The sequence below is a fragment of the Pseudopodoces humilis genome, chromosome 5 (assembly GCF_049639895.1).
Source record: "Pseudopodoces humilis isolate 2021_Gansu_Grassland_sample_001 chromosome 5, ASM4963989v1, whole genome shotgun sequence".
Taxonomy (NCBI): domain Eukaryota; kingdom Metazoa; phylum Chordata; class Aves; order Passeriformes; family Paridae; genus Pseudopodoces; species Pseudopodoces humilis.
In genome coordinates this window covers 66,586,406-66,611,736 of record NC_142204.1, presented here as the reverse complement: position 1 = coordinate 66,611,736, position 25,331 = coordinate 66,586,406, and the positions used below count along the sequence as shown (strand labels likewise).

Sequence of the window (25,331 nt, the reverse complement as noted above, 5' to 3'; positions counted from 1 at the left end):
AAGCAGAGCTTAACCTTTTAAGTGCAGATTATAAAGGCACCTAATTCAATTAAAATCAGACTTCAAGCATATCAGTACTTAATACTCAAGAGTTATTACGTGATTGGATATAGATGTTGTTCTGATTGGCAAGGCAGTGTGGTTTCTGGCTGAGCCAGCTGGAAAAATAGTATCATGGTGGTAGCTTTCAGGGTTTTCTTACGTGTAGTCCACTGGTGGCATAGTAATTCCTCTAAAATACGGGAATCCAGCATAGAACACAGGAACACACATGCAATTAAAGTTATTTATTGTAGGTTTTCTTTTCTGAACTGACAAAGAGGATTTCCCAGAGATCGGTAACACGACACAATGTTATACACCATTTCACAACTAGTCCCTTGTCGCTTTATTAAGAACATAGTAATTTAAAAATATCTAAATATTTACATATTAATAAAACATATATACAGAAGATTGAGACATTTTTACCTAAATATGGAATGATTTTTTTTCTTCTCTCTAATAAACCCTATAAAAAGATTTCTGAAGAAAGTCTGAACAGTAGTCACAGTAAGTAAACACAAATGCAATCTTCCAAATTTACAAAACGTTGATTTCATTGCTGAAGGGTTACAACACAACGGACTGGTGCCCCCTGCCCAATGCAGGCAACTCCAAGCCATGAAGGAAGGAAAGACTCAAAATTTAAGGTTTGCAGTGCACATTCAATCTATTCCACAGTTTCAGAGAGAACATGGTCATTCCTAGAAGTCCATGGAAAGTGGGCGGGGAACAGCTGGGAGCCTGTTTTCTCAGGTGCCAAGGGAACAAACTGTTCATGTTGGCTTCAGTGTTATTTGTGGGTATTCTGTGACACCCAAGAAACAGGTTTTAGGATTGTTAAAAAAAGGTTGAATATTTTGAAAACCATCCCACTCTGTAATAGCACTTCTGTTGAGACACTCACAGGCCAAATAGTTTCCAAAAAAAAAAAAAGTACCTAAGGTACACACAGGGAAAGGAAACATGATGGCAAAGGCTCTAGCAAGCTCTTCCTAGAATTGCAGGAAACGTGCTCAAACTGCCTGGTGATCAGTAGGTGTTGCAGGTAAGACCTTCCAGATTTCTTTGCAACATTTCTAAAGTGAATTCAGTGCTGATGAAAGGTGCAGAAATGAAGGTTCGCAGGGAGGGCCGCATATGGTTTTACCTTAGTCCTGACCCAAAATGACCAACCCTTTCAGTGTCTAAGAGGGTAGTGCAATTTCTTGATTGATTCACTTGTCTTAACTGCTGAGATATCAATACAGTGCCAGTTGAAAGGTGACTTTTTTTTTTTAAATAGGTGAGTATTGTTGCCAAGGACAGTGGCTGCAAAATCACAGTGAGCAGACCCTCTTCTCAGAAAACAGGAAATTAATTCATTTTGAGATTGATGTGGTAGAGCAAACTGGGGGCAACATTGAGGGGAAAATGACCACCTCCAGTAACCTGCACTACAAAGATGCTCAAGAGCCATCGCACTAGGACCACGTAGGGGAAACTGTTTGAGGAACAGCTTCTCCTTGCTGTAATTAGAAACCTGGGCACTGCTGGGAGAAATCCTACTTTATTTCCTCCTAAACCCAGTAAGAACTTTTTAATCAGCTGTGTGTGACTGGTCATTGGTACCACAGCAGCCAGGAAAGGAAAGTGGGTCTGCAGAAGCAAAGAGCTTCACCAAGTCAGATGCTCATTAAGCCCCCCAGGGTTCATGGTGGAGAGAGAGGCCACCCTGGTCCCTGGGGACAGGAAGAGTCACAATTTCTGCGTGGTTTAAGATCAAACACTGCTGGCAAGCATACAAACATGGAAAAATACAATCATGGAGGAGAAATACAGGCAAGAGAATGACCTCAGAGTGGATACCCCACTAATTCAGTAATACATTGGATGGGGAGGGAAATCATCTTTAATTAAGATGAAGAACAGTGAAGTGATCTGGTGGTTTCATTACTTGAGGTTACATGGAAAATGCATAAAAAAGAAACATAGACTTGTAAGAAAAACTGTATGGATGCCCAAGTCTTGTGGTACACTGAAGTTCTCGTGCTGAGCTTGCAGGAACATTACTCAAAGGAGAGGATGTTTCTATCTGCTAAGAACACTGATGCAGGATGTGAAATTCAAACTGAAAAATCTGGGTTTGCATCTATCAGATGGTCTGTTGTGGTGTCGAAAAGGTTACCTGAAGGGAGAAAGAGTTTGAAGGAATCAGTTAAAAAAATGTAAGATTTTAAGATATCAGTAATTTGCGACAAAAAATTTAGTATTTTAGAATGATGGAAATTATGTATTTGAGTTTTAACTTTAATTAGTGATGGGGCTGAACTGCGAGTGTGCACACAGGCAGTGCTGCTGAATTCCATTTAGAGTAGAGCTCAATTGACTAAAGAAAAGCAAATTAAATAGATTTTTTTGAATACAAAATCTGCCAGACAAGTTTTTCACACAACATACAGTGCAGCCCACTTCAGATGTAAAGCGCTCCATTAGTCTTCAGCACAAACTGCACTGCAATGCTCACCCCTTTGAAGTTTCGGTTCTGAAGAAGTGAAAAAAGCACCCCATGAATTTTAAACCTTGAGTATATACTTTGGGATCTTATTTGGTAAAAACCCCCACCAGTCCACAGCAGTCTAGGCGCACATAGGAGAAAAAAAAAATAAATTTTATATATATATATATATATATACACATACACCTATGAAAGGTGCACTGTATGATTATATCCCATCTTTTTTAAAGCACTTTAAGAATGTGCTTTTTCTAAACAGAACAATGAAAAGATGGACAGAAGAATTACAACGAGAGCGCTAAGAACACAGGGCAAAGAGAAGACAGACATCAATCAGCCTGAGAGGCAAATACACCCCAATGAAAAGGGAAGATTCATACAATCACACATTGAAAAGATAAAGATTTATATTACAATAAAGGATTTATATTTAAGGTTTTGGAAAAGGTTTTTCTTTTTTTTTCCCCCAAGTTTCATTTTCTTGATATTGTATTTCAAGAGAAAAGGAGACAACCTATATAGAATTGGATTGTTGCTGTTTTCTTATCATCCGTTTCTTTACCAAGAGATTGCTCTCATCTTTTCACAAAGCTGTATCACCCCCAGACCTGAGGATTGGGATGTTAGTGTTTCAGCTTCCGTTAGGGAGATCAAAATTCTTTCTCATCTTGAAATTAACCCCAGTGTGGAGAAATGACACAAATTCTCAGCATGGCTGTGGTCCAAAGCAGGAGTAAGGAATGCTACCTCATGGTTCTACATCTGCCTATACCTATACCTGCCTACATCTTTCCAATCAAATTTACAAGATGAGGATTCAAGAAAAGGGTATTGCAGCTGGCTTACACTTGTTCTCACATGCAGAACTTATGGGTTATGCCTTCCTTTTGTTTTACTTCTAAAGCACAAAATCCCAACGTTTTGCATAAATTGTACACTGAAATAAGATGAGCATTTTCACGATACCAACTTACACAGAAAGACTCTAAAAGCTGCCACATCCTCATCCTGATAAAGATCTATCTCACACCCTCCAGGTATCCTGTATCACCAAGAAACTAATCAGCCTTTCCACTGAGCCCACGATAATTACCCCTGGAGCTGTCTGATCTGTCTGAGCTCAGGTCTGGACACAGCCTGCAGCTTTAGGTAGGTGCAAAAGCTGGAACTCTCAAAGACCTGAGCTTTGATAACATTTGTTGGGGACAATCCTTCTAGTATTTTCTTGAGATTTATCTGCCAATGAACCAAAGTTCCCAGCAAGTTTAACTGCCACAGTTCTTCCAATTTACTTTAAACACCCTTCAATCAACAGCCTTTAAAGCCAAGGCCCTCTTAGTGTAGAGGGTGATTTTACCACAGGAGCATCATTTCTGCTGAGGAGTGCTAAAATATAATTGGGGAAAATGTCTTCCTTAGCTTTATGAGGATGTACCAGCTTAATTTTTTTTAACCAGACTTTTGAGTTCCAAAAGAGATTTCTGAAAACAAAGCACCCCCTGCTTTCCTCAAATCCCAGGACTTTGCTACTTTGTGGGTACAAAGGGAGCTGGTTCAGACTCGTCTGTGGGCACTCGGACCCTGGTCCTGCTGGCACCAAAGAAGAGACACCTTCAAATGCAACTGCAGCTGACCTGGCCTTCCCTCTGGAAGCAGCTCTCTTCCCACCAATGATAGAGAGAGTTGAGAGCAACCACACCTCTGAATGAGGCGTCCCAAATGAAGTGTCAGCCAGACGCTATAATCCAAAATCATACAGACTGAGACATTTCAGCATCACTAGTCCACATATGCCCAGATCTTGTTCATAATGTCATCAGTGTCAGAGGCAGGACTGACATAGCTGGAAAGGCAGATTAAAGGCATTCAAGTTTTTTGGCACCAGTGCTTATCACTGATTCAAATAATTCTCCCTGGGCGCTTTTACTTCACAGTTTGTTCAGTTATTGAAGATCAAGAGAACAACAGATTCACAGATAGCTCCCACACCCCATCTTTTCTCCCCATCCAGTCTTCTGCAAGATCCCTTCAAGCAACACAATTAACTCTGGTTTTATTATACCAAAGCAGCAGGTTAACCACAGAATTACAAGATCATTTAGGTTGGAAAAGATACTTAAGATCCTGCACTGCTAAATCCACCACTTCTCTGAACAGCCTGTCCCAGTGCTTGACAATACTTTTGGGAAAGAAATTTTTCCTAATACCCGAGGCCACGATTTATCTGATATTAGCTGTCATCTGCAACCAAGGCCCATCGCATGAGGCACTGCACAAACACACAGCCAGAGAGACTTTTCCCCAAAGATTTTTCAAGCTAAACAGAGAAGACAGCTGAATAAATTGCATGCAGACTCTCTTTAAAGAACCTGTCAAACACCCCTTTGTAAAACCAGCTATACTAAAACAGGAAAAGACCCCTGTAAAAATAATATTCCACCTCTTTTTCTACAATCCTTGATAGAAAGCATCTATATTTTGTCTCTGTCTCATAATTACTGTCATTATATTGTCTGTGTATCACTTTAAATAATCTGCTTCCAACAGTATGATCTTACACAGATATGTCCTATAAAGAGGCACTGGCATACATAATAATGGGTGTGAGTCAAATTCTTGGCTCATAGCCTGTGAGCATCACCTCCACCCCATGCAAACTGCAGTGTGGTTTATTTAGGCATCCTTCCACAGGTAGTGTGGAGCAGTACACATCACACACAAGCACTTGAGCTCAAAAGCTGCATGCATGGATGCTCAAAGGTGTACAAGCAAGCAGACCGCAAGGGTGATCTGCAGTGGAGTGGAAAGGGAATCACCTTCTCTACCACAACCATCTCAGCACATTCATTTCCCTCCCTGATGTACAACCCAAGTAGCGACTACAGAATCCGCTCTAAGAAACGTACAGCAAACTGTTAATTCTGCTCCTTAATGCGATTACCGGAGCAATGAAAAGATAACGCCACATCGCATTAACAACCTTTATTAGGGTCCTCTCGCAGCGGAATTGCTTCCCTCCCTGATAAAAGAAACCAACAGGATGTCGCTTGGTAGGGACCTTTCAATGCAGAGCTTCCTGCATCTTTCATCAGAGCCATACCCAGAAATATTATTCAGCATCTGGCCAGGAAAGTAGGACGGCAGCTCCCAGGCAGTGCGTGCTCCCAGCCCCTCCTGGGTCTACGCCAGAACCAGACTATAGCTGCTTGTCCTCCCAACTGCTCCGCTGGTCCTATTCCTTAGTAACTGCACGTGCTCCGACAGCGCTCCACGGCTGGCAGCTGCTGCTCCAGCACACAGCAGCGGGGTGTGAAAGCTCCCTCTCCAGCCCTTACGCAAGAGAGATTAGGGAGTCCTGGCACAGGAGACAGATGCTGGGATGGTCACCAGTAGTCTCCTGTCCTCCCCACAGCTGTCAGGTACCGTGTGATGTGCTCAGAAACCCAGTACCAGCCCTGTCCTGCTCTTCCAGCAATGGATTCCATTGCTGATCTCCAACTACCCTTTGTTGTTAAGTGAAGTAACACAAAACCGCACTATAATCAATGACCTTATTTGTGTGTCCAAGATCCTCTCTCCTCTGGGGATAAGAAGCAGTGTCTCAGTCACATTATAGACTATGAAATGCAGGGAAATGACCATCTCCTCAGACTCTGACCCCACTGGATTTTCAGAGGATGAGAGCTCAACTCCTACCATCATGGCACCTACTGAAGGACCAACTCTTAATGTGAGGGTGCTTCAAATTTCTTTCTTAGTCTGGTGAGACTGATGATTTCAACACCAAATTTAACAGTGTGGAAAAATGTTATTTCCCAGTCTACTCAGCTGCACAGCCAAGCTGCTGTACAGCAATTGTCAAGCTTTAAAGGCAGGCTGCACTTCAAGAATAAGTAAACTAACAGTTAACTAGCATGTAAATATGTCTGGAATCCTTCTGCGAGTCCAAGATATTATGGCTAATACCTCCAACAACTCAACAGACGTGACACTACAAATTATTGTGTTTGTTCCTACCAATAACTCTGCTAAGAGATAAAAAATACTCCCAAAAATATCAGGGATGAGCACAAGTCCCTATCTGGCATAAGAAGTGTAACTTACAGGCCTTATTAGCTTAGCTGCTCCCATAGACCTTGAGGTTGTATGAATATGAAATTGAGGGGAAAATTGTAAGATTCTGATGCATTTGTTTTTTAACACAGACCATTCAAAACTTTAGATGGCAGAGTCCTGTGTGCAATTACCCAGCTGTACATGGCAAGTCAGAATTATTGAAAAGTGCTTCTGTGCCATAAATAAACAAAAACACATATGGGAGACTGATAAAAATTTTAATGCATTTTACCTGTTTGTAGTAGAGAAATGTCCGGCTTCTCATCACAGTCAGTTGCCTCTGCTGATTACAAATATAAACAAGAAATCTCATTACTTTTACTGAATATGGGAATGCGATTAAAAAGCTACAGACTGTGAAGTGATTTTGCATTTTCTATCTACTTTCCTCAGCTGCAATTTGCAAGTACTCAGTTAAAAACTCACGGCTTGGAGGAAAAGTTCATATAATAAAAATGCAAACTTGGAAGAGGGAGTTGGGTATTAAGAAGCAATTGTGCCAGCAATGGGATGGAGTAACACTTGCTCTTTTTAAGGTTTCAGAATATCTGTATGATAAAAGGAGTGTGATCATAAATTGATAAAGTCATAAGAAAAGTCCCCAGTGGTCCGTAGAGAAAGAGCCTTGCAGGCTAGAACTCCACCCTCTGACAGTCATCTGATGTCTGCAGGGAAAGGAACACTCCCTTTTCTGCACCCAAATTTCCCATGACCACAGGCAAACTCATTTTGGAGGGGACAGATTTACTAGGGCAAAGTGTCTTCAAAGATGCAGGAGGGTGCCCGGTGTAATTAAAAAAGCATGTGACCACACTGGCAATTAACATGTATATACACACACTACTTTCAACCCATATCTTATGCAAAAGCATTTGACTTAATTTGGCCCAAGGTGAAGGGAGGCTAAAAGCCTAATTTGTTCATTTTGTGTTTGCCAGAGGCCAAGGGAATGCACAGACATAGCTGGTTTCACTCAGCAGATGTGCAGGGACTCGTTAGGCTGCAGTACCTGGGACGTGCATGTGAACCCTGAGTAAGTCAAAGGTGTGTAACAGGAAATACATGCCTAACCTACACAAGCCCTACTCAAAATCCTATTACCTTTGTATTTTGGCACTGCAGCATGAGATTTAAGGCCTTTGAAGCACAATGAGATTTTTGAGGGCACTTCAGCAAATGAGGTGTGGTCATTCAGGACAAGCCCATTGCCACTGAATCACAGAGTAGTTTGGGTTGGAAGGGACCTTATATCAGCAGGGAGAGAGCTTCAACTAGATCAGGTTGCCCAGAGCTCTGACCTTGAATAATTCCAGGGATGGAGCATCCAGCACCTCTGAGCAGCCTGTGCCAGTGTTTCATCACCCTCATTTTAAAAAATTCTTCCTTATATCTAATCTAAATCAACTGTGTTGTAGTTTAATGATCACCCCTTGTCCTACGAACTACATTGTACAAGGTCAGTGTGGTGGACATATATCTGCTCACATCCATTCACTGCATAATATCCATATGGACCAAAACCAAGGCTGCAGATGCACTAAGTTCACCTCCCATTTGAAACTAAGCTAACTGTCCCGAACATCTTTATCATGGCTCTGCACACGAGGATGTTGAGTTGCCCTCATGATGATAATGTCTAATCCAGCTCCTAATCCATCCCTGGACCAAGAGACTGCTATCTCTCTCACATGCCTGGATGCCAGGTTAGTTTTTAGCTCAGTTCTACAAAATTAACTGAGCCAAAGAAAACATAAACAAACTAAAACCCTAGTATCAGGCAGCTTTCCTCCCACAGAAGGTTTAAATGCAGAGCACTGATAAATTCATGGCACAGCATTGCAAGTGACTCGGTGCCTGGAATTGATACCTTTTTCTGCTTTCTGTGAGAAGGTGGCATCCTGAGCAGAAACAAATTCAGTGCCTGGTGCAGCTCACTGTGAAAAGCTTGAATTTTGGAAGGGACACCTAGGGTAGTTTGAATGTGGACCAGACTGTCAGTGCTGGAAGGCCTGGGTGTGCAAGGGTAGAGACAGCACAGTGCAATGAGAAGCTGAGACTCAGCCAATGGGATATACACAGCTGAAAAAATCCTAAGTGTCACTCTGAGGCCAATTTCTAGCAGTGCTGTGAAGAGCTACCTGCACCAGGTGATTCTGTGGCACAACAACTCAGCATTCAAGGGACACAGCTGCATCTGACCCTTTGGGTAGAAGGGACCCAAGCTATGAAAATGGGGGAAGCCAAGTCTGAGTGCTGGCAATGGACTGGAGAGCCTTCCCTCTATGAATATCAGGGGTGGTGTCAATGGGCTGCCCACTGTAGTGACAGCTTTTCTAACAATCTCTGCAGCAATTCCTGAAGTAACTCCAGAGATGTGGTCATCTTTCTGTCTAACTGCTCTTGTTACACCAGAGGAAGGCAGTAATACAGAAAGAAACAAATGGAAATGAGGAACTTGGAGAAGATAAGGACTTGAGTCTTCCCCTCGGCAGAACCAGAAGTTGCCTGGCCATTTTAATCTGGCAGAAGACTGATAGATGAAGTTCAGCTCTCCACCAATTGTTCCAGCCTCATTCCTCATGCCAGCACAAAGGTTTATACAGTCACAAAAGATCAGATCCAGTTAAAAACTGACAACATGGCCACAGGAATGCCTGTGCTGGCACCAGAAAGGGAGTGGGAGTGCAGCAGATGCCCAGAGAGCTACTCACTCTTCTCAGCAGCTGCCAGGATTTGTTTTATGAAACTGGATGTGTAACTGCAGCTCCAGGTGAAGTACAACACAGAGAAATGGCAAACATCTTGACCTCCTAACATGGATATAAACCACCAGTCTCTTACATGTCATTCCAAGAAGGAAGGAAGGTTTGCTTTTGACAACCACACCCACAGCTTTATTTGACTGCCAGCCAAACCTTACTGTCTTGAGCCAGCTTGCAAGACAAGGCAAGCAGGAAGAGAGCCCACTGTGGGAACTCAGAGCCTCTTCGCTGTCCTTTGCTTAGAGTGCAGCAGTTCTTGCAAAATAATCCTGGTAGTCATTTCCTCAGATTCCCCCCAAAATTGTGTAGCTTCTGAGGTACATGTCTGTCTGTTAAGTGTACATTTGCTGCTTTCCTCCTTGGACAGAAGTACACATGTGCTCAGGGCTGGGAAGTTGAATACAACAGTTACTATTTAATTACTGCTGTTTTTTATCTAAAACACTGGCAACAAACACACCGTACCACATTCTGGACTTCATCCTACATCCTTCCTGGCCTTGTATGTATTGCTAAGCAAAAATCAAACCAATCTCTTGCAGTATGTAGATATTGTGTCAAAAGCACAAACCAGGGAATCAAAAAGCTGAAGAAAAACAGAAAGAAGAAAAAAACCTCATGCAAAACAATGGAAGCAGTAATTTGAACAAGGACATGGGAGAAGAGAAAAACTGTTTTTTTCCTTCTTCCCCACTATTTTACACTGCAACAAAGTAATGTTAATTTTAAACAACAATTCAATGATGAAGCATCATAGCACACAATTTATTTAAATTAATCTTGCCTGAACATTTTCAGCATGTTTTCCAAAACTGCTGTATTTTCCTTTAAGGAGTTAGGCAATCCAAAGGTTCCTGCATTCTGGGTTACATACAAAGTAATCACTTGGCATGAACAGCTCCTAGCCCATGTACTGAGGCAGTGTTAGAACAGAATCATAGGATATCCTGAGTTGGAAGGGACCCATAAGGATCATCCAAGTCCAACGCCTGGCCCTGCACAGGACAGCCCCAGGAATCTCACCATGTCATAATTTACGTATTATTGTTATTCTATATTACCTCCACAGCATCAGCTTTCCCATGGACAGCTGCTATGGAATAATGGCTCATGGGCTCTTCAAAACATAAAAAGGGAGGAAGAACTTACTGTGGGAGATGTGTGAACCCTGACCTGCTGCTTATTAATGGATGGAGAGTTTAGTAATCAAAAGGCTTGAATGCAGTGCCTGCACAGAGGTGACAGGAACAGCCAGTCAGCTCCCTCTGATTTTACCCGTTTTAAGATCTCTGTGATAATGGCTGACTGTCTCCCTCTGTGCTGCCACTGGCAAGGCCACCAGACACCTGCTCGTGTTCTCTTTCGCAGGGTGAAGAGACCACGCTGGGGCAAGCCCAGCACCATAAATTACGAGGCAATTTGCATTGTAATTCATGCTGCTTTAAGAGGGGAAACCTATGCACATGCATTTCCTTTGACTTCTTCCCTTCCAGGGCAACTTTGCATCCCATCCTGTCCACCAAATCAGTTCATCTTCTCTTCTGGAAAAAGACAGATCTGGCTTCATGAAGCTGTGCTCCACTATGCTGTGCTGTTGGCATGATATGGGCAGCAGTCAAGGCTGAAGAATATTATCATACTCTTTAATTTTAATTATAACATCTGTTTGTAACATTAACCTCGCAGTCTCTTCTCCCCTTTGTGACAGCTAACTTGTGAAATTTTGAAAAGACTGAACAAGGCAAATAAAAATTTAATGGCAGCGGCAGCTTTATTCTCAGATCTAACAAATAAAAAAACCCTACCCAAGTCTCAGATCTCAGGCAATAATCTAAAAGAACTAAGAAAAAGCTGAAGAAAAAGAAATAAATTAAAAAATAGAATATTTCCAGCTATGAAAAATATTGTCATTGATTCAGAATGTAAATTAATTTTTATTTGGCTTAGGATAACAACCTTTCAAAATCTACACGGGGGAACGATTTTCTAGAAAGCAGAATTTTAAAGTGTCTTTTTTGATTAGCTTTTAAAATAAGGAGCTTTTTCAGTCCCTAATTCTAGGACATGAGCCAAACTTGGTAAACAAGGTTGAAGCTGGGCAGCATCTATGATCTAGTGATCATAATTTCATTTAATTTGGAAACACTCATGGGAGTACACCCTATAGAAGGGGCTACAAAAAGCAGATCCACCCGGTCATTTGATAGAATTCTCTGAAATTATTACTGTAATTGAAAGATAGAGCAGGATTTATGTTTTCAGACTGAAATAATGTTTCACAGGATAAAGTGGAGAGGGCTGCTCATGAATGCAGTGTGTTGCTGTCTGCTTTGAAATTAAAAACTCATCAGAGGATGTACTGAATGGCTCAGGGGAAGGCAAGCAGGATGAAAAGCCTGTCCCTTCTCTCTTAAATACTTCTGCTGTTAAAATTTAGCCCAACACAGTGCTGACTAAAAAGTTGTCATGTGACCTCTGAAATAAATGGATCTTCTTAAGCTTTCTCCATATAAAGCCTGTGCATTACGACAAACCAGGAACTGTAGATAAATAATGAGATCAAGCACCAGGGAGACACATTAGTTCAGAAAGTCCTGGGTGAAGTTAGATTAATGCTGGCTCAGATTTGTTCTTTGGGCCCCTTAGTCTGTCCCCAGAAGATCAGCTGGCATGTTCCAGTGAGCAAGTGGAGACAAAACTCCAAAAAGAGAATGACCTGGGAGTATGGACAATGGACACTTGCTCTGCTTCTGCTCCACTGGCCACAGGCAGACTGGAAGAGCTCAAGAGCTCAGCCAGAACAGCAATGAATCCCACATCCCAGTGGCTGCAAGTTTTAAAATACTTAAAAGCCATGGTTTACAACATTAAGTCCTGGAAGAGCTTCTCCCTCCTTGTTTGCCCTCCCCTCCTGTTTTGGTCTCTGTAAATTACACATAATTTTGGTATGGCTGCACAATGAATAGAGAATTCGTGCATAATTCCACATCACCAGTTCTGTATCAGGATAAAGCTGCTGAGGGCTGAGAGACTATTCTACCAACACCACAGCATCCTTCCCTCAGTCTTACAGACCTCCCCAGGCTAACAGCCAATGCTGGACACAAAATACAGGAGTAGAATGGAGACAAATCTGTTGTGTGGTCATCTCTAGATGCCTCACATCAGGAGCTCACAATTGTAGCATAAAAGTACCAACAAACCTTATTTAAACAACATGAGGATGGTTACTGCAACCAGCTGTCTGCTCCCATCTACTGTTTTGCTGTCACAAAGGCCTGGGAAACTTCTTTGCTTCAGTGCAAGGTCAGGCTGGGTTAGCTATAGCCACCAGAGGAGATGGCAGTGGCTGGAAAGGTGCAAGTGGCCACAGTGGTGTGTGTGTTCAGTCACTCCTGACACACTGAAAACAGCATGTCTGCCTGTGGCCACATTAGAGAGAAACTGGGGCACTTCAGGGATTGGCCAGTAAACAGCATAAAAAAAGAGCTTTTCTACCAGTCTAGGTACTGTGCAGTTTTTTTTTTCAACAAATAAACTTGAGGGGCTGCTAGGTACACTGCTGCTCACTATGCATCCACATACAGGTGAACAAGTTACCTTCCCTCTGCAGCACAGACAGGGGAGCCTATCTGATTCTAGCACACTACCCAGCTTCACTTATTTTCCTTCATAGTCTTACTAGCTTAGACACAATATCCTCTGCTTAGATTCTCCCATCCTGAGCAAGGACCAGAGACAGAGGTGGCCCAATTTGAAAAGCAAAAGCTGAATGTCATTGTCATTTTAATTAATATCCTGCAGAGGCAAGAAGAAAAGCAAATAAAAAAGGATGAAAGAAAATAAAAATCAAAACAAAATTAGGTCAATCCTCCTTCCTCAGGGATCTTTTGCAGACAACCCAAGGACCCTCTGCTCCCCACATCCTGCACTGCCCCCTTCACCTTATTGTAGTCTGACATCCCACTTCCACCCTCCTGTCCTGGGGAGGCTGAAAGGCAGCCTTGGAAGGGGCAGAAAGCAATCCTGTTGTACAACATCAGTAATCTGACACTGCCTTTAACAAGATTATCTTGTATCCCTCTGTCCTCCCTCCCCCCAACACACAAGAAACCCTTTTTCAGGCCAGTGCTGGTTTGTTTCTCTACCCTGGGAAGCTTATGCTACTGAATAATCTGTACTTTTGTCCTCCCCCTGTGTTATTTCTGTCTCTGGGTGTTTCTCATTTTCCTCCGTCTTATGCTTTTCCCTCCTGGCATTAATAACGTTGTGGAGAATGATTTCAGATGCCAGCCTAAGTGTGTGTTTCAGAGATGTGGCTTTGGATGGAAAAGGTTGGCTCTATGAGACAGGGAGATGGAGAGGACATTTCCTGCGGTCTTGCTCACCACCAGGGACCACGGGGTGAGCATCCCCTGCGGAGCCATCAGGTTTCCCATCCCATGGATGCTAACAGGCACTTAATCGTGGTGATGGGCAGAAGGGAAGAGGGGAAAAGGCAGGCAGCTAAACACAGTAAGACTGTGTTAAGGAGGTGGCACAAGTGAAGTGCCTCAGACAACAGTGTCAGATATGCCCAGGAAGAGACAGGCAAGAAACGCAGCCCTGAGAGAGCCTTAAGAAAACTGCAGGATGAGAAAGAGAAGTGAAGTCTCGTATGGAGAAAGCCCCTTGTAGAACTGGAGGGATGAAGATGGGAAGGAGACTAGTTACGGTTTATAAGGTAGTTGCATGTCTCTTAATCAGCAGCATTGCTTTCCCAAGAATCCTACTGGAGATTTCCAGTTCCTGCATGTTCATGGCTGGAGCTGAGGGCTCAGGAGCCGCACGCTGTCAGGGGGAGAGCTCAGCACTGAGCTTGCTGCAGGCTGGTCCCAAGCATCCAGGTTATCCCAGCCCAAGCTGAGCAGCTTTGCTGCAAAACCCTACCTAGATTACCTGTCACTGCTGGCAAGCTGCCTCCCACGTATTGCAGAGCCTTGCTGGCACAACCAGGGTGAGTGGCTGGGTTTTCTTTTGGGGTTCTTTTGCTGATTCTTTCACAAGGAATGTGAGAAGACTCATCTATTCTTTCAGACACATACAGTTTAGAGGGAAAGGTCAGCTGGGTTATGTCTTAACAGTGAGTGGCTTGTCAGACTAAATAACAGAATTAAAAAACTTCTACCTGCAACCCTGGATGGATCATCTAATTTCTGGAAAGAAGAGTTTGGATGCTAAAGGAAAGGAGATAACATTTGAGAAAGACTCAAACATAACTTGTCTGTAGAGACAGCTCCTAAACTTACCACCATTCCAAACCCACAGAAACCTACTAAAGTGTTGGAGTTCTAATTTTCATAGAATGAACAAGTATAACTCTACAGTCAACAGGAAAAATACTTCTGTGGATACAAAGGCTCTAAGCTTTTAATCTTACACTCACATGTTGTTCCTCATGTTTTTATACATACCTGAGCCTCTTTTTAATCGTCTTCTTGCAAGTTTAATTTGATCCTGAAGAATCTGGACCCAGTCCCTAGGACCAGGAAGTTTATCCACATGGTTAGCAGTGCAGTATTTTTCTGTAAAGACTGAAATAAAAAGATACCACCTTTTTGAAACGTGCCACCAAAAATGGAGAAAAGGAGATGGGAGAGGATTTTAATCAAAATATATGAAATTATTCAATTATCAAAAAGAATTTTAGTTGCTAAATGTAGGATTGTGAGAATAAAGTCCAACTCAGCATTTCACAAGTTCGTAATTCAGAAGTGACTTGGCTGCATAAATATCACAGGAATGACATCATTATGTATATATTTATATACTATGTATAAAAGCCTGTCCCAGTGAAATGTTCTACACCTGATGTCTGCATGAATTTCACACAAAATTATCACAGAAAAATAACAGTGTACTTAGAACAGAGTCTCAGATGTGGCAGGCACTTGTAAATGCTGCTTTCCATATGGTACAGGTAGAGAGCTGAAGATCTGGTCATTTGGTGGCCTCTTGGTCAGATTCCTAAGGCTGCAGGCAAAGTGATGAAAGAGTAAAGTCCTACCACTGTGGAAATCTCCAGAGTTTTTATACTGCCAAACCAGATGGAATAGAATTTGTATACACCTACTAAAGAAAGGGGAAAATAAAAGAAAAAATAAAATAAATAAAAAAAAAAAAAAAAAAAGAGTGCAGCACCATTACAGAGAAGAAAAGAAATATCCTACAGGTCCAATTTTGTATTTTGTAAAAAAGGTACAGAGAGGGTCAACATTATCTTTAAATCCATATTTACAACAAACCTAACAGTGTTATACCAAAAATACGGAATTATAAATGGAGTGAAACTGATGCAATTGATTTTCATCATGCAGCTGAGAGGTGAGCAAAAAATAAACAAGTGCAGAAATAGAAAAAATATTCTTGCTGATAGTATTGCTATTGTAAACTTGGTCAGAGGTCTCAGAGCCCAATGTCCAATTATGACTGGCAAACAAAGAGAGAAAGCTGGTCCCAGCTCAAGGGATTTGTAATCCTTGAGAATAAATATCACACAAATGGGATCAGGAAATGTATAACAAAACAATGACAATTTCAGTATTTTTATACACACACTTTTGAAGCAGCACTACCTGCTAAGTACAAGGGAACCAAAGGCAATCTCCCCTCTGCCCCAAACTCTTTCCATGTTAAAAGTTCACAAAACCATGTCAAGGCAGACATCAGCAACACTTTCCTGTGCAGTCTGATCTACAAGGACATCAGACCAACTCTGAGGGCTGCCCACAGAAGTCAATACATCCGTACACATTCACAGTGTTTGACTTGCCAACAAACATCAACTTTGTGTAGGTAGAAATAATCTTTCCCTTCTGAATCCATAAGGTAGCTGACACAACAGGAACCTGATCAATGACTTGCGACTCCTGTTTACTTAAAACAGGCAACTGCTCAACGTGTGGTCAGAGAAATAACAGTGTGAGCAAAAAGGAATGGGAATGCAACAGCAAGGAAGCAGGAGAATTGGGACCTGCCCATTCTAGTCCACCCAAGCTGTAAGGTATTGACAAACCCTCTGTCATAGAAACATAGACTAGTTTGAACTTAAAGGAGACTTTAGAGATCATCTAGTCCAACCCCACTGCCATGAGTAGGGACATCTTGCACTTCATCATATTGCTCAACATCTTGTCCAAGCTGATCTTAAACACTTTCAGGGATGGAGCACCTACAGCTTCTCTGGGCAAACTGTTCCAATGTCTCACCACCATCACCATAAAAAAAAAAAGGCTTTCTAATGTCCAACTAAATGTACCCTCTTTCAATTTAAAGCTACTGCCCCCTTGTCCTGTCACTACAGGTTCTGGTAAAATATTCATTCTCATCTTTCTTACAAGCCCCTTTTATATATTAAAAGACCACAATAAGGTCTCCTTAGAGCTTTCTCTTCTTCAGGCTGAACCACATCAATCTCTCAGCCTGTCCTCATAGCAGAGGTGTTCCAGCCCTCTGACCATCCTGGTGGTCTCTGGAATTGCTACAGTAGGTCCATGTCTTTCCTGTGCTGGAGACCCCAGAGCTGGATGCAGAGCTGTAGGTGGGGTCTCATCACAGTGGAGCAGAGGCACAGAATCATGCCCACAGTTCTTGTGATAGCACCTGGGACACAGCTGACCTTCTGAGCTATGACATTGTTGGCTCATATCTAAGTTTTTGTCTATCAGTACCCCAAGTCATTCTCTGCAGGGCTGTTCTCAATCCCTTCATCCACCAGTCTATACTGATATCGGAGATTGCCCTGACCCAGATCCAGGACCTTGCACTTGGTCTTGTCGAACATCAGGAGGTTCACATGGACTCACTCCTTCAGCCTGCAAGGTCCTGGATGGCATCTCTTCCCTCTTGTCAACCAACCATACCACTCAGCCTGGTGTCATCTGCAAACCTGCAGAGGGTGCCCTAGAAACCAGTGCCTGTGTCATTGCTGAAAATATTAAATTGTACTGGTCCCACTATGGATCCCTGAGGGACACATCACACTTATATCTGAACACAGCTCATTGATTTTTGCAGGGAAGGATTTCACTGGCCGAATTTCTAGTCAACAACACAAAGGAAAAATAACTGCTTCTGACTAGTTTTATTTTTTTTCACCTTTTTTTTTTTCCCAATTCTGAGTGAAAGACTCACAAGAGAAGCTGATTGCCCAGGAGAAACACTGCAACTGATAAAACAAGTGCCACTGAATACCCAAAGTCAAATGAGTGAATCCCTGGCTCATCATTCTGTTGCAGAAGCATTAAATTACTTGTAAGGACAGCAATGAAAATGTTTTCAGACAGGAAGAGTGATTTTCAAGCAAACAGTCCCTCCTTTAAATTCTCTACCCATCTTTGTCATGAATGTAGCCTTTTGTACTTCTGTCATGGAAAAGGACTAAAAGTGCCACTAAAGGATATCTGGGCACGTGGTAGAGTAATGTCCTAATGATAATAATGCAAACAACATGATGTTGTTCTTGTAGAGATTTCATACTGGCTCAGTTATTTCTTGGAATAAATGAAACCTCAGTGTCTGATAAGCACAGCTCCTTGGAGGGAAGAAGGGTGCTATTGGAGCCAGACTGAGTGAAGATCCACAGGACGTCAGACCTTGGCATCTTATTCCATCACAGCTTTTAGGGACAGGCTTCCCTCTCAGGGATCAGGCACTAGCATTTGGGCAATACTCTAAGTGCCAATAAAGGTCACTGTTATGGCAGTGGTACCTAGTAGTACCATCAGAGATTAAATGTTTCTGTTGGAACTACAAGTCCCTCCTTTCTTCTTTTAAACTCAAGGGAAGAGGTTAAGCCAAGCCTCAGAATCTGCTCCACTAATACAATCTTAGCTACTGAGAAACATTGCTTTCTGCAGTGGGTACCAGCTGCTATTTTAATAGTGCTGTTGCATTTACTGTAAAACATTTATTTTATCAAGTGCTGTTCAAATTAGAGTGGGTTTTTTGGAAGTAATTTTGAACTCCTCTCTCTTTCATTTACTTATTTATTAAAGCTTTTAAGGAACAATGAGATACAGATAGAGAGAATTCAGACTCAGATTTTTGCAGATTACTGAGCTCAAGACAAGAAAGTACAGAACTGTTTGTGATTTAAACATAAATACAAGTGTAACTGTGTCAGCTGCTATGGCATAAGCACAACATACACTTTGTGGCAGATGTGCACACTTGAGAGGGTCCTCTGAAGGCCTGCTTGCCCAGCCTGCTGCTCAAAGCATGGTCAACTAGATCATAATACTCTGGCCTGTGACCAGTCACATTTTGAATATTTGCAGGGATGGAGATCCTTCAGCCTCTCTGAGCCCCTACTGCGCTGCTCAACCACCCTTATGCCAAAAGTGCTTCTCCTTAGCAATTTTCCACATGTTCAGTGCTTCTTTTGCCTTTGGGAAGAGTCTGACTCCACTTCTCCGTATCATCCCATTAGGTAGTTGTGAATAGCAGTAAGGCTTCTCCTGAATAATTTTCTCTCCAGTTCTCTCAGACTCTCCTCATTTGGTACTGAAGCAGGAAAGTGGTGAAGTCATAAGCCTTGGTGGTCCCTGTACTGGACTCCAGCCAATTTGTCAATGCCTTTCTTTCATGGGTAGAGGGGTCCAAAAGTTGGCACAGAGGTGACTGCAGAAGATTATCCTGCCTCCTTTTGCTGCCAATGCACTCACAGAAGCTCTTCTTATTGCCCTATGTCTCCTAAGTTAGCAATCTGTACCTGAGAACAAGTCACAGCATTACTCTTAGAGCTTAATTCTGGCCAGTCTTTTGGTAATGTGGATATTGTCCCTACAATATCAGATTTTGAAACAGAATCCTGTTCAGAATCTCTGGCTTAATACCAGCTCTTTATATACTGTCATCACAGAGTTTGAAGGTACATGTATTCTTCTGGAAGCTAGAGAGCAGTGATTGCTATGAAAAATCACCCAGCAAAAGGTGCTTACACCAAGAAATTTGGTTCCCCAAGAGGAGGACCACTGTACTTATGAGCATCAAACTCATCTCATGCCAGTATTATCTTCCTCCATCTCTCCCCAATCCAGCCACCAACTATTGAAAAATTTACAGAGCAGACACAGTCAAATACAGTGCAGGATTCAGAACTTTGATTGAAAGTTATCAGTTACACTATCATTAGGTTTTCAAGATTTCTTTGCATCTCTGATATCTGGGGGAAAAAAATAATTATCTTACATGAACACTGAGTTTCTAACCTTAGAGCCTGACTTCAGAAACCAGGATCACTGGCTTAAAATTAACACAAGCTGTCCCCATAGAAGCTATTTTTAACAAGTGAATGAAAGGGAATAAAAATAAGACTGCATATTTTAATAGACCTAACACACGTCAGAAATTCTAATCCCCTTATACTCTCCTTAGCTGAGAGTTCTAATTACACATATGAAAGAAAGCAGAAAACATACCTTTTATTGCACCCACAATATTTTGGTCTAGTCCTTTCCGGTTGTCATTGAGCCCTCTTTTTCTTTTGCCATTTGGTAAAGAGTTAGCCAAAGTCTTGTCATCAAAAAATGCACAGACCAGCTTCCTAAAGAGCAGACTTCCTGAGCGAGTATAGTTTGATAGTATTGAGTCCAGCTGAGATTTCGGCATGAAGACGTCAAAGCCTTCTGCAAGTTGCACTTCTGGCTACCAAAAGAATACAAATGTTTTAATTAAACAAGCATTCAAGGACATTATGTTACTTCAATCATGCATCTGGTGAGACTTTACAATCACTTCATCAAACCATGAATCTCTACCAAGCTATTCAGGACCACAGCAGCCTAATTCATTGAAATCAAACTCCATCAGTGAATAAGCACCTTAAAAGGCAAATCAAACAATCACACTCATTGTCTAACATCTGTAAAAGTTAACAATTACTGACATAATTTCTAGGCATACAGCTAACAAAAAGACAAGAGATACCTTTCAATGTTGGGCAATAACGACAAAGCACAGGATCATCCCAGTGCAGCGCTCCTAAGTGATGCTTTTTGGGCATTTATCTAACCGTTTAATGGACTTGTTTCACTGCCAAATGCTGTGAACGAGCATGCTGTGGGGCAGGCACTTCCAAGAAGCACAAATGCAGGGATACTGGCCCATTCCACGTGGCTTCCCAAGAGGGATTCCAGTAAAGATATGGCCCATATGAGTATAAGCAGATGATGAATTCAAGGCTGCCCCTGGAGCCAGCACTTGCTGAGCATCCATTTGTCCCTCCTTCTCATAGTCCCAAAACGCACGTTTAGAGAGGATGATGTTAGACAGACAGCTTATTTCAGTACAAAAATCTGCAACACTGAATCACAGGGATTTAAGTGACTGCCAGAAGGTGAAATGGAGGAGAAGAGAAAAGAAAACCTGCTTATATTTCACAAGAGTCTTCTCTCAAGTACACTGAAGGCCAAAATAGACAAAGGCCTTTGAGGAAGTCCCCTTACCAAGAGTCTTTTTGCTGCCCCTGTCTGTACATATCAGAAATTACATGAACAGCATTTGCAGAATTTTCTTCTCTGAGTACCATACAATGCTTATAGGAAGATTTCTTCATGGCATATTTATATATCTAGAATAAAGACACATTGTGAATAAACTAAAATTCTGAAAATATTGTTTAGAAGTTGGCAAGGAGGTGAAAGAATCAGTGATCATGACGTGAAGAAATAAGCCAACATTGCAGCCTTACTCCTAAGAACTTGCCCTTTTTTTCCCCTACATGAAATACATTCAGCAATGATGATGCATTTTCAGAGTTTACAGAGCAAGAGCAAATGCCATCTCCCATCATATCACCTGTGAACATCTTGAGTCTAGACAGAAGAAAGGGCTGCCAGTCTCAGAACAATTTAGCTGTGTAATTCTTTTCCCATGGATTTCTAAAAATCAGTATGAAGAGTGTTGCAGCAAGGAGAATATTTCCAAAGCATGTACTGTCATGGGATATGGATGTGTAGTGTGTGATAAAACTGAAGATTACAATGCTTTGGGATGCCAGGATGAAGAATCTTAAAATATGCAGATAGCAATAACAACAAAATTCTAAGAAGCATGTAGTTCCTCAGCTTTTTCTGGATGAAAATTTGATTTTTTTACCTCAAGAACTTTCAAAATACTGGATCCAGCAAAACAGTCAGTTACTGACATTTGGCAATATTCAAATGTAGGTGCATTTTTAATACGTTACTTCTAAACTTCTGGTGACAGAAAAGACTTTCAAGAGTAAATAAATGCAGGCCAAGTTCACAACCTGGGAAAAATTCTACTTCATGTAAATCAAAAACCACAATTCAGTTGACATGGTGATGAAGGATACCTGCCCTGTTCTGTTCCTTTGGTCTTTTGATAGCCATCCAAGATGACCTCAATGATACAGACACTCAGGGCAGAGGAACTATAGAACCATAGAAGTTTAGGTTGGAAAAAGCCCTAAAGATCATTAAGTCCAGACACTAACCCATCACTAAACCATGTCCCAAGTGCAACATTTACATATGTTTTAAATATGTGTCTCTGTTGTGAGGAGCCCAAAACTGATGCTAGGATTTGAGGTGAGGCCTCACCAGTGCTGAGTACAGGACAGTCACTGCCTTGGTCCTGCTGGCCACACTATTGCTGGTACCCTCACGAAAAGCCAGTTGTTCCTGTGGTACCTTTTATGACACCTCTTACTTAGAACCCAAAAAGGCAGAAGGATCACGAGGCCCTGCTATTATCTTCTGTATTTGTACTGAAAAATCAAGTGAGCATTTTCTCTTCTGTGGGTGGTTTCCCTCTTCCCTGGTCTTACCTTAGGACACCTGCCTTACACTTTGGCAGGTGCACCAACCACCCTACAATACAGCTGTAAAATATATTTCAAACCTTACCATTGTAACAGTGTGGAGGATTCTGTATTATTTTAGTTTTGACTGTTTTATTCTTAATATAGTGATCAATTCGTTTATCAGTAAAACAGTTAAAGGCAAAACTATGATTTATTCTTGCTTTTCTTTAGTAGTTAACTATTCTTCAAAGATAATCAGTAACCATTTGAACTTCATGATCACTTTGAATGTGATTTCTCAAAGAAAAAGCACTTATTAATAGATAATGATTATGGCAAAAGGACCTGGAGAGTAAACTATTTGTGAACAACAAAATAAAGAAGACCTGAATGCTAAAGGCATTTGCTGTGCTAAAATTAACAGCCAGTGAATTAGATTTAGTCCTAGATATTTTAGTAGGTTGTATATGTAGATTAAAAGTGATTAGGTTATAAATGAAATATTACAACTGTAAAACAAACACAAGTTCAACTAAAGAGTTTTAATCATATTCTCTGATCCACAGGCCAGATTAAGGGCTTGTCTCACAAAGACATTTTCCACCTCTCTAAGTAGCAGTATTTCATCTCAGCAGGTCTGAACTAATTGCACTAGTTTTGGCAGCCCCGATTTTATACCCATTAAATTTGTATTCTTCTTAAAGTTCAATAAATGTTGGCAAAATTGCAGTGGCAGCAGTGGTGATGTATGACACAGCACACACCACAGACAACCTGTGGAATATTCTCAAGGGAACATTCATACATGGTGTTTTGTAAAATCTTTCAGGTTTTTTCAGGCATACAGACATGCTGGTTGTGACCACACCAGAGATGTGTGTTTTATGCTTAAAAAAAAGTAGAAAAAGATAATGTTGCCATTCATTCTCAAAGAAGTGACTTTCTTAAGCCTTCACAAAATATTTAAAGTCACATTTTATTTTCACATTTTATTAAATATATCTGTTTTCAGAACTCAAATGTTTTCTTTCCAAAGACAAAACAAAATCAATTTGTTTGTCTTGGGGTTCTGGCTCTGTAAATTTAGTCAAACAACTGTTGTGGCAAGCAGGGCTCAAGCATGGAAGGACAGATGAAGACCTGATTTATGAGCCACATGTTTTCTCTTCTTTTTTTCCTTAGGTCAAACTGGCAACTACAAAGAATCGTGTCCAGCAATGGAACACATTTATAAAGCCAAATTAAATTCCATTGCAAGCACAAAACTGTTTTCAAAACCGTGTTTCAAGCTGACAAGAGTGCCACAAGCAAAAAAAAAATTATAAGCACAAATTGCATGCTGGAGACAAATTACCAGTCCTCCCCAAACCTTTACCTCAAACATTATTAAGCACAGTACTACAAAAGGAAACCCTCTGAAAAAAAACATCAAACTAGCTATTCTGTATCACTACACTGACTCTGTGGCATGAGACTGCAACCTAATTAGTGGTGTGGCTTGCATCTCTGTAACTGAATTATACTGACTGCTCTTTTTTATTATTAGTTCCCTCTTCCAGAAGGATAGAATATTATCTGCTGCATTGTTTTCATTTATGCTTATTGATACTGAATTTAATTATGTTTTTCTAGCTCACAGTACTTAGGAAATTGGAAAGAGCTGCTCAAAATTAAAAATATATTAGAGGAATTAATGAACAGTTTACTCGTCAGTGAACTGGTTTGGATGACATCAATTTGGTCATTAAACAAAGCCAATCATCCACCAGATACATGGAATTTCTATCAGCACATGCATGAATCAAGAAAACATGCTTACTTCAATTTTCTATAGGAAAAGTGCGCACTCTTAGAGCAGCAAATTTTGGCCTTTTTAGTCACACTGACATCATCAACAGTATGGAGGCCCTATTCCAGCACACAGCAATCAAGACAAAATGACTCAATTCAGCAAAAATGAATTTTCTAGAGATGAAGAGTCCCCCCAAAATCAGTGGGACCAGAAAAGCAGGAAAGCACATAAATACTCCTTGGCAGGATAAAGACATATGTGTGGACTACATGGTCTCATCAACAATGATAGGGCTGTGAATGCTTTACACACCTTGCACTTTTCATGTCTCCTCATCTCAACAGTGGCTCTTGGCATTGGGGAGATGAAGAACAAATTTCCATGAAAACTCAAAAAACAGGAGCCTTGAACTCAAGGGAAAACTTCAAGTTTTCATGCTTGTTAAAGCTGGGGAAAAAACCCCAGAATCCTGTAATGAGCACTTTACACATCTAACTCTAACATCTCCATTCACTCCTGCCCAAGATTTGCTTGTTTATTCTAACAAAAAGTGGGAAGATGCATCAATGTGACTTGAGTACTGAATCTCCTGAATGAGTCAGTATTTCAAAATCTTGCAATCCTGCATATTAAAATTTTAACTTACATCTGATGAGGCCGATTCAAGGATAATTCCAAACCCTGAAACAGGGGTCTCTGGCTTCAGGGGGGGTTCAATTGCTTCCAGACTCGATTGTTCCGAATTTGCTGTCAGCCTCTTCTCATTCTCTGGAGAGCTGGGTTTCTTATTCATGGTAACTGCTTCAACAGCTTTGAGGGGCAGTTTTCTCTTTTTATTTCTCTTTCTTGATATTGTTGACTTCTGTGCACAAATCAGAGGAACAGTAGGCTGCTGTCTGTTTTGAGTCCCAACTGAATGAAAGGAATTAATGCATTAATTTTATAGACAAAAGCCCATGAATAACCACACAGATGCAACATTAAACTACTGACTCACTGAACTTATTTTCTAGATAAGTGATGTGATTTTCAGGGCTGCTGGTGCATGGGAAACAAATAAGTTTTATCACCTTTGCATAATTTTCCCATCTGTACAATGAGGATAATGACAGTGAGGCTTTTCAAGCCATACTGATGAACAGTATTTAAAGAAAATTAGGAATACACAGCTCTTTTTCCTACTGACCATTGGATGGTTGGTGACATGAAGTACTTAAGTGATGATTAATTTGTGTGCCCTCTGAATGACTGAGAATCTCACTGTCTTTGAGGATTTCTTCCTGATAAAATAAGATAATACAATTGCTAATGCAA

At 41.2% G+C, this 25,331-nt stretch overlaps 1 protein-coding gene across 3 annotated transcripts in view; it reads right to left on the bottom strand.

Moving 5' to 3' along the window:
• Positions 1 to 272: 272 nt before the first annotated feature.
• The window catches only part of BEND7 (BEN domain containing 7), a 46,521-nt gene continuing 21,462 nt past the window's right edge, over positions 273 to 25,331 (bottom strand). For 2 of the 3 annotated variants that reach the window (XM_005526045.3, XM_014255211.2), the window contains 5 exons: positions 24,664 to 24,929; positions 19,878 to 20,103; positions 14,871 to 14,990; positions 6,888 to 6,938; positions 273 to 2,209 (listed from right to left, as the gene is read on the bottom strand). In XM_005526045.3, the coding sequence (XP_005526102.2) occupies positions 2,148 to 2,209; positions 6,888 to 6,938; positions 14,871 to 14,990; positions 19,878 to 20,103; positions 24,664 to 24,929 (725 nt within the window). In that variant the 3' untranslated portion in view covers positions 273 to 2,147. The remainder of the gene's footprint in view (positions 2,210 to 6,887; positions 6,939 to 14,870; positions 14,991 to 19,877; positions 20,104 to 24,663; positions 24,930 to 25,331) is intronic. The other variant, XM_014255209.2, reaches the window with a different exon arrangement.